Source organism: Pelobates fuscus, chromosome 3, assembly GCF_036172605.1.
Source record: "Pelobates fuscus isolate aPelFus1 chromosome 3, aPelFus1.pri, whole genome shotgun sequence".
In the NCBI taxonomy this organism is placed as follows: domain Eukaryota; kingdom Metazoa; phylum Chordata; class Amphibia; order Anura; family Pelobatidae; genus Pelobates; species Pelobates fuscus.
In genome coordinates, this window is record NC_086319.1 from 83,387,909 (window position 1) to 83,402,945 (window position 15,037).

The 15,037-nt window shown below is 39.8% G+C and overlaps 1 protein-coding gene across 1 annotated transcript in view; it reads right to left on the reverse strand.

Moving 5' to 3' along the window:
- Positions 1-327: 327 nt before the first annotated feature.
- Positions 328-15,037, reverse strand: part of SLC34A1 (solute carrier family 34 member 1) — a 146,860-nt gene continuing 132,150 nt past the window's right edge. The window contains exons 16-19 of the mRNA XM_063446157.1: positions 14,698-14,865; positions 13,349-13,465; positions 2,634-2,758; positions 328-900 (exon numbers count right to left, since the gene is read on the reverse strand). Coding sequence (XP_063302227.1) covers positions 328-900; positions 2,634-2,758; positions 13,349-13,465; positions 14,698-14,865 — 983 coding nt within the window. The remainder of the gene's footprint in view (positions 901-2,633; positions 2,759-13,348; positions 13,466-14,697; positions 14,866-15,037) is intronic.

Here is a 15,037-nt window from a genome sequence, read left to right on the forward strand (position 1 = left end):
TTCCATCACTGGCCGACCCCTTTTCCCACTCCCACCGGCTTCCTGGTTCATAGAATGTCATGGGAGGTATACGTTAATGGATTACGCAGATGGATCTTTTGTTGCTTATGTGAATACATAGATACATGTACACATGAAAGGTATACAACATTTTTTTTCTAGTTTACGCTTAATGATGGGAAATTTAGATTCCAAATTTTGTCAGATGAATATTTTCAGTATAAAGTAAAATAATGGTTTTCTGGAAAGCACCTTGACATAGCAGACTGTATTAGGGTTCCTTAATGGTCTATTAAAATGCTAATAAAGTATTGACAGTTCATGAACTTATAACTGTGTAGAACTCTGGATCAGGATATTACCACGCATAACAGGAGATATGGAGAAAGAAGTGTCATCCACGTATGAGATAACTGGATTGTCGTAACACATCCTGGCTTTCTGTTTTGGTGATCTTTCAGGTCCAAAAACAGAGTAAGTATCCTCATTCCAATTGGAACATGTGCAGTGTTCCGTGCAGCACAATGTAGCACTGGTTATTATTCTATCCATGGGTTTTAGAGAGTGCATCCATGCAGGGAGGAAGTCCCAGGTCCGCAGACGATTTGGCAAGCAGCCTGGATTGTGAATTTGTAACAAATTTACAGCACCAATAATGAAAAAGAGAGTTAGTAAGAATGCTCCAATGCCTACAAGAACCTGCCAACCAGCCATAGAAATGCCAAACACCAGCGAAGGGAGGATCAAGAAGCAAAGAATGAGATAGAGAACAGCAAACCATCTGTACTTGGCTGTTAGCCTTCCAAGTGCCTTCGCCATACGAATAGGGAGTCGCGAGAAAGGAAATGGGTACCACAGTAAGATGCCGGAAATGTTGAAGAAGAAGTGGCACAATGCAATCTGTGTTGTAAATAAAAACAGACATTATAATATGCCTCAAAACACAAAATCCCCTTAAAGCGGCACTGTCGTGCCGAACTTACCTTTTCCCAATCGATTCCTCTTCTCTCTCTCTCTCAGGATATGTTCTTCATTTCTTCCTCTCTGCTTTAGTTTTCTTTAAAACATAAGACAAAGTAGGGACTATTTTGTCTTATGGAGGTTTCCTGACCATCTATGACCAGCGAAGGAGCAAAGTGTGCTCCATTTCCTGTGGTCAGAGAAATTTTCCCACAATTCTTACCTTTTCTCTGTGAACTCGCGATGCTTCTTGTCCATATTACCGAACGTCCTGTCACTTAGCCGGCTAAACTACTGAATTTCGTCCTAACAGAATGAGAACAGTTCCTCCATTCGTGTTAGGACGCAATTCAGGACTTTGTTTGGATCGGAATTTCATTCGAATTAATAAAAATTCCAATCCGATTTGTGCTGCGGCTGCATCTTGCAGCCGCTTAGTAGATGGCTCCCTAATCCACAGTGCGGGAAAGGCTTATAAAGCCTTCCCATGCCCTACAATTAGGCCCAGAGTGCTCTAGCCAACCAATCAGAGTGCACTGACAGGTAAATGAAGAGATTGACAGGTAAGTTTCTACATTTACCTGTCACAGCACTCTGATTGGTTGGCTTGAAATCCAACCAAGCAGAGTGCTCTGTGTCATTTTACACAGCGTGGGAAAGTTATTTGGAAATTTCCCATGCTGTGTAATTTGACTCATAACACTGTGATTGGTTGCTTTTCAAATTGATAGCAACCAATCAGAGGGTTATGAGTAAAATTGCACAGTATGTGAAAACTCCAAATAACTTTCCCATGCTGTGTTAAATTACACAGAGAATCCTGATTAGTTGGATTAAAAGCCAACCAATCAGACAGTTATGACAGGTAAATGTTGGACCCCCTAGTCACCTGGGGGCTTACATTTAGCCCCCACCCGCCACCCATGGGTGCGGGCCGGTGGGGGAGGACAATAGGTCGCCCCATTGTCATTTAAAGCCCCCACCCGCCGCCCACTCATGTGGCAAGGGTGGGGGCTCGGGAGAGGAGACACTAGAGGGCTTTTTTTAACAGTGAGTAGCCACTGGCTGCTTACTGTTTAGTAGACATGCCCTACTCATCCTTAGGGTAGGGGCATTTGGGAAATTGTTATTTCCCTTATTCTATTATGTGGGTCATGTTGACCCCCATAGACTGAGGGAGGACATGGGGGGCTTAGGAAATGATGGGGAGAACTACTCCCTGCTGCTTCTATTTTTACATATTACAAGGAGGGAGCTGCGCGCCGGTAGCTCCCTCCTTGTAATAAACCAAATGAACGAACAAAGAGGTCTTCGTTCATTCGTTTGAAATTTCTATTAATTTATTCGTCTTTCTGACTAATGAATGACTAGATCAAATTCCCGTTCACATGCCCAAGTGTTTAACCGGGCATGCGTGGGTATTTCACAGTGCTATTTAGTGTGTGCAGATGACCTGTCCCACAGGGACTTCATCTACCCACACAAAGGTCCAGGTAGAAAATAAAGATTAAAAAAAAGGTAAGATGGGGGCTTAGGGGCTTTTGGAGATAACTAGGGGGGGAATTAGATGTAGTGGAGTCGGGAGGGGGGTTAAAAAAAGAAACAGAATTCGGCCACGACAGTGCCACTTTAAATACATGTGGCATACAAATTACGTGTATCACAGAGCTTACCTGGAAAGCACAGGCTAGTTTGTCACCAGGACTTGCTAGGGCTGCCAGGATTGCTGTTGTGGTTGTGCCAATGTTCGAGCCTAAAGTGAGAGGATATGCCCGTTCAATACTAATAATTCCAATCCCTGTAGAATAAAATAGAAATTGAAACATGTTTAATAGCACAGGCAAGACAAATAAAAAGCACTGGCGCATTATCACTGAAAAGAATGCATGATCACAATTTGCAAAATAAAGCAGAACAAATGCCAAAGTCAAATATCATCCAATCTGAATGAATTCCTCTAGTAAAACATGCCAGCATCAGCTGGGATCATTGGAACCTGCACTCACCAAAATCATATAGAATTGCAATTCAAAAATTGGTTCATAATAACACATGCCGAAGTACATTAGAGGAGCATTTCAAGCACCACAACCACTACTGCTTGATATAGTGGTTATGGTGCCAGGAGTGCCATGGCACACCCCAAATATATCTAGTCACACCATTTTGTAAGGACTGAATTCTTACCTGGTGGCCATCCGCTGCTGCTCCCTGCATTTCTGTTGCCACCTGTTGGTGTAGGGCTCAACTCATTGCATGAGAGTGATCAGCTAATAATCTGGTCCTGCAATGAACTGCTTATCTGAGAAGAGCTATTGGATACAGCGGACCTCAGGTAAAAAGTCAGACCATTACCAAACAGCTTGATTACTTACATAGGGGAGCACTACCATAACTACTACAGTATTCCATAGCCCACTCTCAACAAACTAAAGATATTTTATAATATAAGACAACCCACCAGGACAGTCAATTAAGCAGTCCAGAAATCTGAACTGATACCAATAATTAGAAATAGGAATGATTGGGGGCACACTGGGAACATATTTATGTTTAATCTGTACTCTTTGGACGATTTATTGCAGGAAGCAGTGCTGGAGGAAGTTATATTTACATTAGCACTTCCTCCCAGAGTCACCATAGAGTTGCTCTAACTGTTGAGACACTGATGAGTTGAGGCACTGATGAGGGCAGTGTGTAAAGGAGGTGGAATGGGGCATGTTAGATCGCCGCCCTCCATCTCTCACACTGTGCTGCTGCACAAGCTGGAATACATGGCATCTGTCACGGCACCAGAATGGTGCAATCATGTGACAGCACCCAACTGGCACGGCTCCAGATGGTCTTATACCATGCAGCAGAAGTCGATTTTTACACTAGGGTTAATCTAGCCTCTAGTGGCTGTCTCACTGACAGCCCTTAGAGGCGCTTTACAGTGAGAAGACGCTGGAGGTCCATAGGAAAGCATTGAGAAATGCTTTCCTATGGGCTGTTTGAATGCGTGCGTGGCTCTTGCCGCGCATGCGCATTCGGAGCTGACGTCGGTAGAGGGAGGCAAGGTAAGTGTTTTAACCCCTTCAGCCCCCTTCAGCCCAGTAGTGGGACCCTGAGAATGGGGGGGACGGGGACCTAAAGAACCTGTAGTGCCAGGAAAACAAGTTTGTTTTCCTGGCACTATAGTGGTCCTTTAACGTTCATATATACACTAATGTATTTAGTGGTGAAACTAATGTAGACAGGACCCTTGTGCAAAATTGTTTGGGCCTCTTTTAGCAAGGGTGTCCGAAAGGTAGATACCCATCTGTTGTACAACTCCCACATTGGATTGCCAGCTGGGGATCTACCCTTTGCTCAATCTTGCATGGTTGTATTTAGCACTGAGCAGGGTTTCTATGTTTGAATGTACGCATGTTTTTGTGTGGAGTATATGTGATGTGTGTTTGTATGTAGTGTTGATGTTTGAATGCTGGCATGCATTTGTGTGTAGTGTTGTTTCTTTGAATGCAGAGGTGTGTATATGTATATATATGTATAAGGTTGGTGTTTTCATACAGTGTGTGTGTTTGTATGCAGTGTTGATGTCTGAATGCAGGGGTGTGTTTGTATGTAGCATTGACATTTGAATTCAGGGATTTATTGTGTTTAGTGTTAACAAGATGCACATACACACACATATGCATACTCTGACACACATGCAGATACATGGACACACAATTACACACTTACACACAGGTACGTACACTGACACATATGCAAATAAACACACATCTTCACACAATGACAAACATGCAGATACACAGACACACATACAAACACTGACACTCATAAAAGATATACAGACACACAGATACACATACTGACACACATAAAGATAACCAAAGTAAAAACGGAAAAAGGAATAGCACTAAAATCCAACAAAATGTAAAAAAAGTACAGTCCAGTGCAGCTAGAAATCACCCAAGTGTTTAGTCACTTAATACACTTACATACAAACAATTGAATACAAGATAGGATGATTGCGCACACTATGGTGGATGGTTCTTTTGGTATTGTTAAAGTACCTAGATATTGTAAACATAAAATGCCATCATAGGACAATATGTATGTACAAAGATAAAAGGTTAAAATAACTTGGAACACTCACAATAGTTAGAGCCATTTTGAGTCGGCTCTAAATAGTAATCGCAGTTACATCAATCAGGTGCAGGTGGATTAGGTAAGAGCAGGTCCCCCAGAAGGTACTGGAATTCCTCTGTTGTGGTAATTCAGGAACCACATCAAAAGTAAATTTATAGCTTTTATTAGAACAAAAAAGGAGTAAAAACAAGCACAACGCGTTTCGACCCTATAAAATGGGTCTTCCTCAGGTGCATATAACATAAGGTATGAGCCATAATGTTTTATATACCATACATAATCAATTAAACACAATACATATGGATCAATTAAAAACAAACCCATCCCCTTGTACATAAATGGAGACTCTAGGACGATTTTGCCACACTCACTATGGAGGATATCCTTAATTATTTATATATTTGACCTTCACAAGATGGCCGCATGTCTATTCAGAATCCCTGTGGGTCACGTGTAACAATTACTTCCGGTTACGTCCGCTGTTCCTTTCTTCCGACAGGCATCGGATCATGTGGCTTTGAGGTTCATCATTGCGTTCTTATTGCCCAATAAGAGTTGTCTAAGAAGTCTCACATACATGTACCACTCGAATAGAGGGTTTAACAAAATCGCCATTTTAGATGATGGGAAAAATACAGGCAGGAAAATCATGAGAATAGGATGGGTTTGTTTTCTTAAAACAAAAAATCTGAAAGATATAACATATCTCCGGAGAATACACCACTGCTGACACACATACAAATACACACTGACACACATACATGCAGATACATGAACACACAATTACACACTTACAAACAGATACACAGACACATAGGTACACACACTGACACATATGCAGATACACAGATGCACATATACACACACTGACACACATACAGATACATGGACTCACAAATACACACAGATACACAGACATACAGGTTTATGTACTTTCATTATAGTTAGTGCATTCACTAAGCTTAGGACATGGGACATTTAGGGTTAATGTTAGGGTTCAAATTAGGGTTAGGATTAGGGACTTGTTCATATTTAGTGATATTTCACATTAGGGGAATATCACTAAATAGGGATTTTTCACACTTTATTTTAACCCTTACCCCAAGGGTTAGGGTAAGAATAGAGTGTGAGAGAGGCTAGAATCACTTACCTAAACCTAATTTGAACCCTCAATGTCTCGTCTGCCTAAGCTTAGTGAATGCACTAACTATAATGAAAGTGTAAAATTAGTTTTACTTACCTTCCAGGACCTGGCTGTGGAGGAGTAGCAGGAGTGCTAGCACGCATGTACAGCACAGGATCCAGCTGATTCCCCTCACTGGAAGTGACGAGGGTAGGGGATTTTCACGAGGTTGGGGAATTTGATAGAACACCGGTCGCATTATTAAAGAGCATCAACGCATGAGAATGTTATCCTTATATATACAAGGTGCTTGTGAACCAAACATTTTTAGGATGGCAACTCTTTGCAGGTTCTCATCTCCAAAATTGTATGCTTGTTGGAGCAGGAGTTTACCCCAACATTCAGCATTATTTGTTTCTGTAAATTACTTATTGTTAAATATCCCTATTGTATAATTGCAAAGCACATTTCTGAAATTGTACTATTTTCATATAAATTATCATAATAAATATCTCCCTGGTCCCCCATTCCTCTGTCTCCCTTCATCTTGTCCAAAAGCAGTTCGGTGAAGAAAAAAAATCACCCAATGTGGGTTTGGAGAGTTGCGGACTACAGAAGAGCTAATGGCGGATTGCAGACAGACCTGGACTCTTGGAAAAGGTCACCTTTCTCTGTCTGCCGGTTCTCCGCTGGCAGGTTGTTAAAACCGGTCAGATGCTGGCAAGTTGAGCACACAAAATAAAATCTGTCACTGATACCCTACCCAGTTTAACATGGTGTCTGTCTCGTTATTGGTCATGGGGCAGCGATAAATGAGGGGGTGCAGTGGCTAATTGCAGTTATTAAGGAGTGAGCCAGCAGTCAAGAAGAGAAGGAATACTACGTATCTCAGACGGATTGTTGGTCACTGATATTGCAAGTAGCACACATCTTGTCTCTGCATTTACTGTGAAACTGTAAATTCTGGCTGGTGCTCAATATTTGGCTCTTGATGCAGGATACTGGCTCAGCATTCTACTCACATTGTTAACTGCCAGATTCCTTTTCTGTGTCCAATTGTCTTAGAAGCTTCACGGATAATTTAAGACTGAACAAATTCTCTAACTTAAACTCTTGTTACTGACTGCTCATTAATAATATAAATCAGCTGCTTATTTCTCTTAATTTTGGAAGACTAATGCCTTTTCTGGCAACAATGGTTTTTCTGAACGCTAAGTAGCACTCAGCAGAAATAACACAAACAAGTAATTAAACCCAATTATAAAACTGATTACCCTAATTATAAGTGTGCATGCATGCTGTGTACAATGCTAGCTGTAAAACTTTCAATAATTCAGGTGAAAGTGGCAAAGAGTAGTTCTTGGCAAACACATTAAAAGCACACAAACATATGGATTATAAAAAAATTTCTAGAGCTCTCCCCAAAAAATCTCCCCAAAAAATTAGAGAAGATCTAGGGAATGCCCCTCCTTAATGTCAAATGGGTATTTACATAGACCCTTATTAACCAAGAGGTACTGAAGAATAGCCCAGTCTTCACCATCCCCTGTCCTTTGGGTTCAAGAATTATATATACGAATGATGGGCTAAGTGGTCCTCCAGACTAGTTATTAGGGGACCAAAGGTTGTCCTGCCTTTCGGTTCCATAACTTCTAGACTCAGACGATACCAATACACAATATATTTAAGCCCATCCCCTTAACCCAGTGAAGATCTGGGGATGCCAAGCCCCCAGACCTAAATCTAAGCTCCTATTGGGGACACTGGTCTCAAGGCCCCATGTCACTTACTAGTTTATAAGCTGTATTGAGTGTATGGTTTGACATTTTTAATTTTGGAAGACGCCTAGTGGTTATCTTTGAATGTGATGTTCATTTCTTTCTTTGGGAGTTTTTTTTCAGCAAGTGGCCATCAGCTGCCATAAACTTATTTATTAGATGTTTTTATAGCAATTAACTAGGGTGTTTTTTTAGGAGGCAGATTTTTTTTTTTATTCCACACCTAGTCTTGTTTCCCTAGTGGTTTGTGGGTGTCCTCCATCAAGACAGGACCAACCTTCTCCTGTATGAATCCTGTGTAATACAGAATGCTGTACATTTATCTCCCTTATAAACTAAAATGCTACATTCTCTTATTTTTTTTTTTTGTCAATCTGTTTTTACTGTCAATCCACAAGTGAGACATGCATAACATAAAGGAAGTTAGTAGTACAGTACAATTCCAACAACAACAGGATTGAGGGTTTTTTTAACATGGAAGAAACAAAAGCAATTTTTTATAGTGAAACTAAGCCCGCTACCCCTAATGTGTTATATAGTAGCATGGTCAGTTACTGTTTAAGGGTAGAGAAAGCTTGCATACCTCTTGACGCCCTCTGCAGGACAGGTGTAAACACCAATGACACATAAAAAATAAACAAGAGGCAGATACCAACTATGTTAATGTCGGGAAAGCTGCTTGAAGCTAAAGTTAGTGGGCTGGGGGGGATGAGAGAGAGTGGAACCTATACCCCTATAACAACTGGAGGAGAATGGACTAGACAGGTCTCAAAGGACTATAATCCTTTGTCAAAATATGCAGTGGGAAATAATAAAAAGACAAAACAGGTAGAACGCTTGTTATAACAAAAAGAAAGTAAGGAATAGCTAAGTGCTAGTACGAGCTGGCATATAGCATTGAGGCAAGTCCCATGGATGCGGAGTTTCCCCGTTGGGTAGCTGGAACAAACGGGCGAACTGCGGCCAGGTCCCATGTAGTCCCATGTAGTCTTCTGCGTTGGGAGTGCCGGTGCCTGTGAGCCCGTCTCTGCTGGCGAGTTATTGGAGAATGCTGGCCACTTCAGAGGCCTCGGTCACTTTGAGAGTCCCAGACTCAAGCGGGATTAAAAGGCTTCTTAGTGCTCCATAATTGTAAGGCATTGTGTGCTGTATCAGCACCGAGGTCAAGGGTCGCATAGACCGTTGCCAGGCCATTATGGCACGGGAGAAATCTGGGTAGAACAACAGTGAATGTTCCTCAAATCGGTACGGAGAGGTCTTGCGGACCGCAGACATGAAGGCTCTTTTGTCTGGTCCGTGCTGGAAACAGATGATAACATCCCTACCCTTTTGAGAGGAGGCAGTCTAAGGTTTAAGGTAGTCGGTAGCAACCATCTGGGGTCATAGCTTTAGCTTGTTTGGGAGAAAATATGCAGGATGGCAGTCTCCTAATGAAGTGGAGAATTTCCGCCAAATCTACACTTTCAGCCAGACCTTTTATCTTCACAATTTCCAACGTCTGGGGTCCTCCACGGCTGCTACTTGTCGCTGGGTTTGGGCCAGGTCGTGTTTGAGCATGGTCAATTCATGTTTTAGACCAGTAATTCTGACCTCTTGGGAAGCAGTGTTAATTTCAGCGTCATGCAGGTGCACAAATACTCCATTAATTTCTTCTTTAAATAAGTTAATATCTCCTGCAAGTTTATGGCAGAGATCCCTCAGTAAGGACTTCAGTTTCTCTTCAGTCACTGGAGGACTGCCCTGCCATTCTCCGTGAGTCCACCAATAACTCCGGGCTCTGCAAGTCTGATATGGACTCTTCACTGGACGTCCGGTAAGGCATGTCCGAGAGGACGCCATGACAGGCCTCATGGGATTCTGCGGCCTCCACAACAGATCGTCGGTAGTGGACGTGGGGTTTTCAGGCTGGTGAATAAATACATTTTATATAGCATGGCATAATAATATCTAAAAAAATATTTATATACACCAAAACTAGTATAACACTGTCACCGCCAACTGTACTAGTTCTGGAAATATATTCTCATGTACAATATAAACTAACCCATCATCTTATTTTAATATTGTGCTCAATGAAATGAATGACAAGTGCATTAAATATAAAAATAGCCTTTGAACAGTTTTTTTAAAATAAGTTTTCCATTAACAGATGTATTTATTGGTTTTGGTATTTCATTTTGCAATATTTAAGAGGTGAACTATCCAGTTTGGCATTGTTATTTATTTGTTGCACATAATATTTGGAATATCTTGATCATGCAAAGACTGGTAAGCTCAGGTTGTTCTGTGAATGTTTTATTGCAGAAAGACAAACAAATGTTTATTGATATTGGACTATATGACATATCCTGCTAAACTTGCCCACCCAACTCTTCCTCTTGCATGTGGCAATAAGCCCGTTTTATTCAGAGAAATAAACTCATCTTCTAAAGTCACAACAAATTCTCAAGGTTTTCATTTACTAGACAACAAGTTTTGGTGATTTGATAAATGACTTAAAGGGAAACTATACCTAAACAACTTTATCTTAACCCCTTAAGGACCAAACTTCTGGAATAAAAGGGAATCATGACGTGTCACACACGTCATGTGTCCTTAAGGGGTTAATGAAGCAGTTTAGGTGAATAGTTCATGACCCAGCAGTCTCACTGCTTAATTCTCTACCATTTAGGAGCTAAATCACGTTGTTTATACAGCTCTGCATGTGACATATACCACCTTCCTAAACGCTTCCTGTAAGAAGTCATTTAATGTTTACACTTCCTTTATTGCAAATTCTGTGTAATTTAGAATTTCTTATCTCTTGCTCAGTTAATAGCTGATTAGAACCTGCAGGAGCCTCCTGTATATATTTAAAGTTCAATTTACAGAGCAGGAAATCAAAATAGGTTACATGTGATTGGAAATTAAACCATTTTGTTTTCATGCAGGCGGTGTCAGTCACAGCCATGAGAGGTGTGGCTAGGGCTGCATAAACAGAAACAAAAGTGATTTAACTCATAAATGTCAGATAATTGAGCAGTGACACTTCGGACGCATGGTCTATACACACAAACGGCTTCATTAAGCTAAACTTGCTTTTGTGACTATACTGTCCCTTTAATAAATTTAGGCAGATCTTTGAAAAAAATTGTCTGATCTGGTTTAGCTTTCAAACTAATGTAGTGCCAATTGTGCCCTACATTATGCAAGTTATTTTACATCTCAGCATAACTCATTATTGAATAAATCTCATAGTAATTTAAACATGTAAGATTTATGACAGCACTCTGATCACATGATCAAGACGAAGGGACATTCTAAAATGCCATTGGTCATCATTGCATTAAAGCCTCAACTGAATGTACTTTGGAGTCAAGTGCATCCTACGGATGAATGAACGAAGAAGAAACACCTCAGTTATTATTTGTTATCTTCCATGCATAACAAAACTCAGTTCTAAGAAAATATTTCTTATAATATGAAGTGAGGCTTGAAACTATGACGTGAACACCCTAATAACAAACATGGTTTGTTATGTGTACAGAAGAAAAACATTTGTTTAATAAGCTGGCATCAACATTATCCTTCTATTTTTATATAAATGATCCATACTATATAGCAGAGACTGGGGGACACCAAAAACAAGTAGTCAACTTAGACTAAACCAGCACATTATCACATTCAGTGCATTGTCACTTCTTTTCCTAAGTTTATATTAATACTACAATAAAATGACTACAATACTAGTAATAAAATATAGTTACATAATATATTCAGTATTGTGCTCTGAGGCAGCAGCAACTCATATAGCTAACTGTATTAGTGGCCTGGGCAGTCAAATGCCCCCCCCCCCCCCGCACCCCTGCCCGCTTCCCAGCTCTTACCTGCTACTATGCCAGGTGTATACACGCACAGGGTATTTATTAAACTGGAATAATTGGAATGAACTGGTAAATTGCATACCTCATAAATTGCAATACCCAAAGTGGAAATTATTCCACTTTTTGGTATTTTGGTCAAAATGTTTCAAATCCTTGGTCGATTCCTGACCATTTTCTGCTTAGAGAATAACTCCCCCATTGTATTATTTGACAGTAATTACACAGACTGCATGCTACATGCTGCATGTTGTGATGGCACAGTTTAAAAGGATCTGCAAGAACTGGTGACACAGAATTGCGAAGGATTATGGACTGGCAGAGGACAAAAAGTTAAAATCTATATTAGTGGGGTTTGCTTAAATGTAGCTTTTTCTTTTCTAACTACGTGTGTGAGTACTAGTATCTGTGTGAATGGATATGTGCAAAGTGCAAGACCAATGTAACCAAAGTGCAAAAACTGTTTGCCTATAGTATATCACCTTGGACCATATTTTAAGAGTATGAATAAGGACGTGGTATCATATTGAAGTTACTTAACAATGATTGGTTAAACGCAAGGTTAGCTAAGTGGGAAACATACATTCTGCTTAGTACTATATGTTAGAATATGAAAAAACTAAATTGTATAAATTCTGAGTAGGTACTGTCCTTATTCATAATCTATATTGACTCTCCCTTGGAGATCACCAGAGTATGCTCTGCAATAAACCACTCAAAATTCTCTTGAGTATTTGTTGGTCTTTGTTCCTCTTGAGAGGAAAGAAAATTAGCAACTGTTTTTGGCGACGAGGATGGGATCTAACATGCATTATCTGAACTTCAGGCATATATTCTTTAACTGACCAATGAAGCATGAAAGCTAAGCCACCTATTTCCCTCATTGTTAACCCTCTGTCAGAAGAAAGATGTATACATTTCATGTGTAGCCTTTTTTACTCTGTTGTTTAATGAATGTGGAAAATATAATACACAGAGGTAAATTGCACTTCACAGAACCAACACTAGCAGTGGCCTGCCATCCTTGGTCAAGTGCTCAAAAAACGTTTACTTTACTGAGGCTTGAGCATGCTGACAAACATATGTTCCAGCGACAGTAAAGTAATTGTTCTATGAAATATCTGGAATGCCAGGAGATATACAAATCCATAACATAGATCATTTATTAATGCCAGTCCTTGTGTACCACTCCTACAAACTAAGCTTAATCTGACTTGAGAGAAATATAAATCGATCAATATCGGACATCGAACGAACAATTATTATATATATGTTTTGAACAATAAAAGCAAGATTAGAGGTATTCCTAAGACTATATTTAAATAGACTTTTATGTATATCATAAAAAGTGAGAAATGGCCCATAAGGAACAAAGCCAAATAGAAGTCAGAACATTTAAAAAAAACAAAAAAAACTTTTTACATTTCAGTCCACCTCCTTACTGAATTCACATTTGACACATATGACATTAAGATCTTGCTGTTACCTACCGATTAGGGGCGTGATTGCAGAGGTAAAAACAGAGCTACTTTGTACAACGAAAGTCATTCCCGCACCAATAACCATTGCAAAATAACCTGTGGCCCAGGTGAATGGATAAGGGAAATCTGAAAGAAAATACAGAAAGATCGGTATTTTATATTCAAAACGTGCTGACTGCAATTCACATTCCCTTCTCATTAGTCTGTACCTCTGCTGTGTGTATTTTGCACATTTTTGAGTTATCTATTAGGATTTCAGCGGTGTGTGAGGAGAGCAAAATTAGCAGGATTGAAAAGGGAAGATGAACACGGGAACATTAATGGAAAAGAGAGAAATGGAAAACAAAACATGTATAAAATATGTAATTAATGTAATATAAATAAAATGAATATGCTAATACAATGTATTGGGTATCTGGAAAGAGATCATGTCTACCAAACACATCCACCCTACAGTCCTTTATGTCTTAAAGAATCTTAGTCAGGTGACCAGGGATTATGTAGTAAAGGCGAAAAAAATAGTAAAAAAAATATATTCTGCTCATTATTATTATTATTTTATAATTTATATAGAGCCATCAGACTCCAAAGCGCTTTACAATGGGATGTGCTCATCTTTACTTCCCTTTTCAATCCCTGGTTAGAAATCCGATTAGGGGTTGAATTAGACTAACATTAGGGACTGCAGTTTACCGATGTGGCTAGATCGAATGCCTTTATGATTAGACAACTCAATAGAACTGTTGTACTGGGAAGTTCTTGAACCCTGCTGCACTTGTAATAAATCCTGGACATGATCAAGCAGCAAAATCTAGAGTTTGGAGGTTGAATGGCATAAATAAGTAGGTAGTAGAAATTCAGATGTTAAGGTTATTATCTTGCCCAAGTGCCCAAAATACACTCCTCCAGTAACTTCCCTTTTAAAAGAAATACTCCAAACACACTAACCATTACAGTGAGCCCTGAGCCGTAATTCTCCATCGTAAAATAGTTAAACCATTTGAGAACGGTTTAATATCTTACCTAGGGTTCAACGGGCGCCACTCCCTGCCTCCACAACTTCTGCCACTTGGTGGTGCACAGCTTAACTTAGGAGAACTTTCGGAAGCTACTGCTTAAGAGCTTCCAGCTGAAGGAAATTTGTAGGTTACTACTTACAGGGGCACTACTTTTGGTGTGCAGTAGTGGTTATAGTTCTAGGAATATTCCTTTAATATCACACTAAAGTCGTCATCCTCAGCAATATATGTACTCACTCTTGACCTTATAGCATGAACATTTCATACTCTATAATTACATGAAGACTATTACGTTATTATCTGCTTTTATGCTTTTGCAGAATTATACAGTGTACTTACCCATATTAATCACTTTCTTTATGGCCTTGGCAACCTGTCCTTTTAAAAGAGAGTTAAGGATTTTGACCAACATGACAAGACAAATGCACAGTACAACCAGTGATCCTGCCAACAAAATGAGTCCGACTGCCAGATCAGGCAAATGTGCATTCACAAATAGATGGTTACCTAAAAATGAAAAAAAAAAAGAGAATTATATGTATGGCCACTAATTAAATCTCTATGACATTGATAAGATCATTTTCCCTTTAAGTTGTTATTACTTAAAATATACATTGTTGAACATGTTACACTGTGCACACATATACCCATTGTTCTTTTCCCGGAAGAGGACATGTTA